The sequence below is a fragment of the Vicia villosa genome, linkage group LG2, assembly GCF_029867415.1.
Source record: "Vicia villosa cultivar HV-30 ecotype Madison, WI linkage group LG2, Vvil1.0, whole genome shotgun sequence".
Lineage (NCBI taxonomy): Eukaryota > Viridiplantae > Streptophyta > Magnoliopsida > Fabales > Fabaceae > Vicia > Vicia villosa.
In genome coordinates, this window is record NC_081181.1 from 194,851,456 (window position 1) to 194,857,702 (window position 6,247).

At 34.9% G+C, this 6,247-nt stretch overlaps 1 protein-coding gene across 1 annotated transcript; it reads left to right on the top strand.

The window, feature by feature from the left end:
* Positions 1 to 3,279: 3,279 nt before the first annotated feature.
* Positions 3,280 to 5,926, top strand: LOC131653436 (multiple organellar RNA editing factor 8, chloroplastic/mitochondrial-like). The gene is made up of 4 exons (XM_058923571.1): positions 3,280 to 3,757; positions 4,246 to 4,343; positions 4,434 to 4,499; positions 5,085 to 5,926. Exons 1-4 carry the CDS (start codon positions 3,351 to 3,353, stop codon positions 5,711 to 5,713), a joined length of 1,200 nt encoding a protein of 399 aa, XP_058779554.1. The 5' UTR covers positions 3,280 to 3,350; the 3' UTR covers positions 5,714 to 5,926.
* Positions 5,927 to 6,247: the final 321 nt, after the last annotated feature.

The following is a 6,247-nucleotide window of genomic DNA, read 5'->3' on the forward strand; positions in this document are numbered from 1 at the left end:
TGTGTAATCGGTTACACTGTATATGTAATGGATTACATGTTTATTCTGCGAGATTTTTTATTGTTTTTAAAGGTGATAATCTATTATAGGGGTATTCGCGGTTCAGTTTGGATCGGTTTTGAGGTAAAAATTCATATGGTCAAAAGATAAATTTACTTGCGGTTCGGTTTGATTTTGGATGATTGATTAAAAAAATACTATTCGATCCGATTCAATTTCATGCGACTTATTTTGGATCGGTTTTTGAATATCCAAATTACAAAATGTTTTTTATTAAGATTATAAAAATGCTAATAAATAATAAATTTGATATAATATATAACATATAGTATATTAAAAGTTAAATGAATAGCCTATTAAATCTTAGTGGTTAAATGAAAAAGACCTGTTCCTAAACTAACCCATTTAAGATTGCTAACTTGACTCTAAGTGGAACATAAATCATCCCCTTAAATTTTCTATGGCTATCACGAGCCTTAATGTCATAGTTCTAGATACAAGGGGCATAAACCTATGAATAGTCTAGACCTTGTCTCTGTAGAAAACCTATAGTAACTAATATGGCCTTGTGTTTTGCATTTGATCCATCTGGATTGTATTTAAACTTGAACATCCATTTTACTTCAATAACCTTCTTTTCAAAAGAAAGTTCTATTAGATCTCATGTATCATCCTTTTCAATTGCAGCTAACTCTTCTTTCATATCATTTTTACATGCCTTGCTCATCTTACTCATGATGGTTGATGGGCTCAACATTTTCCATTAGTGTCATATGAACCGTATCACCTTATTTGTTCACTTTGTTTTCATTATTCAGTTCACATTCTTGCAGCATTCTTGGAATATTCTCTGTTCTTTGAGGTCTCTTATTCACCTCAATATTTGGAACTTCCACGTCTTTTTTAGATGATTCATCACTATCATAACTATTATTGAGTAATGAAATCACTTGAGACTTGCTTGAACTTCTACCTAATATCCCATCCAACAAGCTTCCCCCATCCATCACTATATCTATGCTGATAAACATCCCTTGTGTGAAATTATCACACATTTCATAGGCATCAATTGCATGATAATCAACTAAAATCATTGATTTCCTCTTATCATCTAACTTCATTCTCTTGGTATCAGATACATAGTGCATAAAATAGTGAAATAACGCACACTAGGCTTGTTTCCACTCCAAACCTCCCTAGGTACTTTGTTCTTTAACCTTCTTGTTGGACATTTGTTCAGTGTTGATTGTTTCTCTCCAAAAATAATTTGGGCATACCTCTTTGCTTTATCATACATATGGCCATATCCAAGATAATTTTGTTTCTTCTTTCAGCTAAGATATTATGTTATAGTGAGAAGTTGTAACTTCATATGTTATATACCATGATAATCAAAAAATGACTTAAACGCCTTTGACGTGTATTCATCACCACCATCAATTCTAAGAACCTTAATTCTTCTGATGCTTTGGTTTTCAACCTGATCCTTGAACTTTTAAAATATATCAACCACTTTATCTTTAAATTGAACTAAAAAGATTCACACCTTTCTGCTATGCTCATCAACAAATGAGGTGAAATATCTATTGCCTCATAGAGACTTCTCCTCCAAAAACCCACACACATCTGAGAGGACAACTTCTAACACATTTTTTTGACCTCATTAATAAGCTGACCTTAAATGAGTTCTTAAACTGCTTACCAACCAAGCACCCATCACACATTTTGACATACATTTTAAAACTTGGCAAATTTAGCACTATACCTTGAGTGACTAATTGATTCAGAGATCTAAAGTTAAGGTAACCAAACCTTAAATGCCATAACCAACTTTTTTTTGTCCTCAACCACAACTTTCAAGCATTTTACCTCTAAGATATTAATCAATTTCTTGAAGTTTCTTTTCTTTACATGTGATAACCTCAATACAAGGATGATGGTAGCAGCGTATAGTTTAGAGACACCATTCTTCACAATTACAAATAAACCTCTTTATAAGATGACCAATTCTTAATACAAACAACAATGATTAACTAGTTTTTGTGATATAATAATAGTAATAATAATAATACTACCAATAATAATAATAATAATAATAATAATAATAATAATAATACTATTATTCAAGCACATAGATACTTTAATGCAGTCTGCTACATGGCATGCTTTTCAAACGAATGGGGTATATACAACCAAAAAAGTGTATAAGATGTTTAGAGGAGATAGGACCAAAGTTACATGGAGATTTCTTATGTATGTTAACAGAGCTAGGCCGTTAGCCGTTTTTACTTTGTGGATGGTGTGTCAGAACCGCCTGCCCACAAAGGACAGATTGAATCGTTTTGGAATCACAACTGATGGAAAATGTGTCTATTGTGATCAGATGGAAACTTGTCTGCATATGTTTTTTGATTGTGCAGGGACTAAGAAAATTTGGAAACAAATTCTTTCCTGGATGAAGGTGAGGCATAATCCTGTGAATTGGAATGATGAACTTAAATGGCTCGACTCCTGAAATTAGCAGCCACAGAGATGATTTATGCTATATGGCATCATCGAAACAAGATTATCTTCAAGAATGGAAGAAAGGAGGATTTAAGGAGCAAAGATATCATGGAAGTCATCAATTAGAGGGCTGAGTTAGACTATAAATTGAATACCTATTATAAATTGAATCGTTTTGGAATCACAACTGATGGAAAATGTGTCTATTGTGATCAGATGGAAACTTGTCTGCATATGTTTTTTGATTGCGCAGGGACTAAGAAAATTTGGAAACAAATTCTTTCCTGGATGAAGGTGAGGCATAATCCTGTGAATTGGAATGATGAACTTAAATGGCTCGACTCCTGAAATTAGCAGCCACAGAGATGATTTATGCTATATGGCATCATCGAAACAAGATTATCTTCAAGAATGGAAGAAAGGAGGATTTAAGGAGCAAAGATATCATGGAAGTCATCAATTAGAAGGCTGAGTTAGACTATAAATTGAATACCTATTATAATAGGTTCTAGTATTATGATGTATTAGTTTCTTTGTTTTGATTTGTCATGAAGAAGCCTGGATCAGGAATGGGCTTATGTACTTAACCTGTTTTGGAATAAAAATTTCTTTTTGCTCAAAAAAAAAAATATTATTATTATTATTATATAATAATAATAATAATAATAATAATAATAATAATAATAATAATTATTATTATTATTATTATTATTATTATTAAAAGAAAAAACCGAGATATATTCGTAGATATTTTACACTGAAGCATAGCTTATAAGAAATCCGAAACCCCTAAACCCTAACTCATTTCCAATATCACATTTTCTGAACTCACTCCATTCGCAACGATGGCGACACAGATCTTCTCTCGAGTCATTCCCAAAACCCAAACCCTAACTTCCCTCTTCTCTCGCTCACTCTCCACCACCACCACCACCACCACAACCACCGTCCCCTCTTCCTCCGCCATCTCTCTCCTTCGCCGCCTCCGTCCTCTTTCCACCGCTTCCCTCACCCCCCGCCGTGTCCTCCTTCTCCCTAACTCCTTCCGCTCTTTCTCCACACGCGCTACCACCTCCTCACTCAACGACCCTAACCCTAACTGGTCTAACCGTCCCCCAAAGGAAACCATCTTGCTCGATGGATGCGATTTTGAGCACTGGCTTGTGGTTATGGAGAAACCTGAAGGTGATCCCACTAGAGATGAAATCATTGACAGTTACATCAAAACACTGGCACAGGTTATCGGTGGAAGGTAATCATCGCAAAAAAAATTCTCAATTTTTATTCATTTTTATTTATAATTCCAAAATTAATTTACGATTTCTCTATTGATTTATTCATTTTGATTACGTTTTAGCTTTATATAGTTAGTTAGGTTATAAATTGTGTTTTTCTGTATAAAGAAATTAAAGAAAATTGTAGACATATACGGATTATAATCCCTTATGTGCTGTTAACAGCTTAATCTGCAGCTTGTGCTTATCTTTATAAGCACTTAGATGTAAGCTATTTCTATAACGAAATATTAAATAAAGTTAAAATGTTATGAATAAGCTAAAAGCTGTTTTTCACATGAAATCTTGGAAAGCTTATAAAAAAAAAAAGCTAAAAATATGAAAATGTTACAAGTTGTTTTCATAAATTCTCGGAAACCATCTCACTGGTGATTATGTCAGTAGATAAGATCAAATGAACTAATTCAAACAGATCTTTAGTGTGAGTGGTTTGTTTTGTTGACAGTGAGGATGAAGCAAGGATGAAGATATATTCTGTTTCCACGAGACACTACTTTGCTTTTGGAGCTCTTGTGTCTGAAGAGCTTTCCTACAAACTTAAAGGTATGGTTCATAGTTCCAACTTCCAAGACTTTTTCTTTTGAATTTTGTTTTTCTTTTATATTAAGGGTTTTTGTACTTTCCGAATTGCAGAGCTTCCCAAAGTTCGATGGGTTCTACCTGATTCATATTTGAATGTGAAGGAGAAAGATTATGGAGGTAAATTCTATTTTCCCAGTCTCATGGTTTTTAATTATATTCATTCAGTCTAAGGTGTACTGTATAGGGACTAGCTTGCATAGGATCCCTAGAGTGAAATGTAATAAAATAGAAAGATAAAATAGAATGACCCATTAAAAAAAAATGTTATGTTGGTATTTGAGACTTTGGTGTTGGCATTCTACCTTGTAGAAATAGCATAACTGTTTACTCAATTATTATAATGAATCAGTGTTGACACGTGTGCTTAATCTATATTTATCTTTCACATAACCTTTTAACTCACCCTACTTAAAAATGATTTGTTGCTTATATAGATGAAAACAATGGATATTTAGTAACCTTTTGTGGTGCATTAAGTGCTTAAGTACCAGAGAATAGTCATTTGTTATTAACTTTTGGCTTGCACATTAGTCTTATTGATTTTTATTGTGATTTACTTGAGCTGGTATATACTTGAGTTTAGTAATATCAGGTGGTACAATCAGTATACTGTATATAGTCTTTCCATAGCATATCATATTTCTTGATGTAAAATGGCTGCAATTTTGATTTGATGCCCAATTTTTGTTTTCCTCTCATCAGGTGAGCCCTTTATTAATGGGCAAGCTGTTCCTTATGATCCCAAGTACCATGAGGAGTGGGTTAGGAACAATGCCCGTGCAAATGAAAGGAACAGGCGCAATGACAGACCTCGTAATGCTGACAGGTCAAGAAACTTTGACAGGAGAAGGGAAAATGTGGTGAACAGAGATATGCAGACTAGGCCTCCAATGCAGAATGCTGGGCCTAATATGGCTGGTCCACCTCACAATGCAGGTGGATTTCCTCCCAACAATGCAGGTGGATATCCTCCCAACAATGCTGGACCATTTCCTCCCAACAATGCAGGTGGTTTCCCTCCCAATAATGCAGGCGGGTACCCTCCTAACAATGCTGGCGGATATGCTCCACCCCCTCCTAGCAACCAAGGTGGGTACGCCCCTCCAAATGCTGGTGGATACGCTCCTCCAAATGCGGGCGGATATGCTCCTAACAACACAACAGGCGGTTACCCTCCCCCCAATATGGGTGGCCCTCCTTCTAACATGGGCAGACCCCCTCCTCCTCCTAACAGTGGATATGGTAACTACCCTGGCAACAATGGAGGTGTGCAACAAAACCAGAACATGGGAGGGTTGCCTCCAAATGCAGGATGGGCAAATAATCAGTAGACTCTCATCAAATAAATCCGATTCTCTGATGTGTTCTGGTTAGTCCTCTCCTTCAACCCTCTCAGCTTGGTACACACCAAACTGTGAGCTAGTTATAAGTTTCTTAGCCAGCATAGATTATGTAAAAATATAACAAATAGGCCTTGACATTTTGTACAAGAGTCTTGATTTGATCCACTTTTCTATTTTCTATTGAAGTATGTGACTTGGAAAGTGTTTGGCTTGCTCAATTTTTTAAAGAAAATAGAATTTAATATTGCAAATGTCTACTTAAGAAACTTTTCTGGTGAGATGGATACAAACTGTGCAGTGTTTGTGTCTGGTGAGATGTAAACATTTCATTCTACGGTAATTCAGTATATTGGAATTCTTAATATATCGGTTTGATACTTATATACAAGTTCAAATTTATAAATTAATAACCGCTGAAGAAACTTGTTTAATTAGTGGCCCAATACTTCCTCATGTGATCAGTATTAATGATAAAAATGAATTGTGCTTACGATGCTTAATAATAGACCGGATATGTTGCTA

Bases quoted from the DNA above. Each gene is read 5' to 3' on its own strand.
- LOC131653436 (XM_058923571.1), top strand. From the start codon at position 3,351: ATGGCGACACAGATCTTCTCTCGAGTCATTCCCAAAACCCAAACCCTA. The intron at 4,344-4,433 runs GTATGGTTCATA...TCCGAATTGCAG, and splicing joins GCTTTCCTACAAACTTAAAG to AGCTTCCCAAAGTTCGATGG. The intron at 4,500-5,084 runs GTAAATTCTATT...TCCTCTCATCAG, and splicing joins GAAGGAGAAAGATTATGGAG to GTGAGCCCTTTATTAATGGG.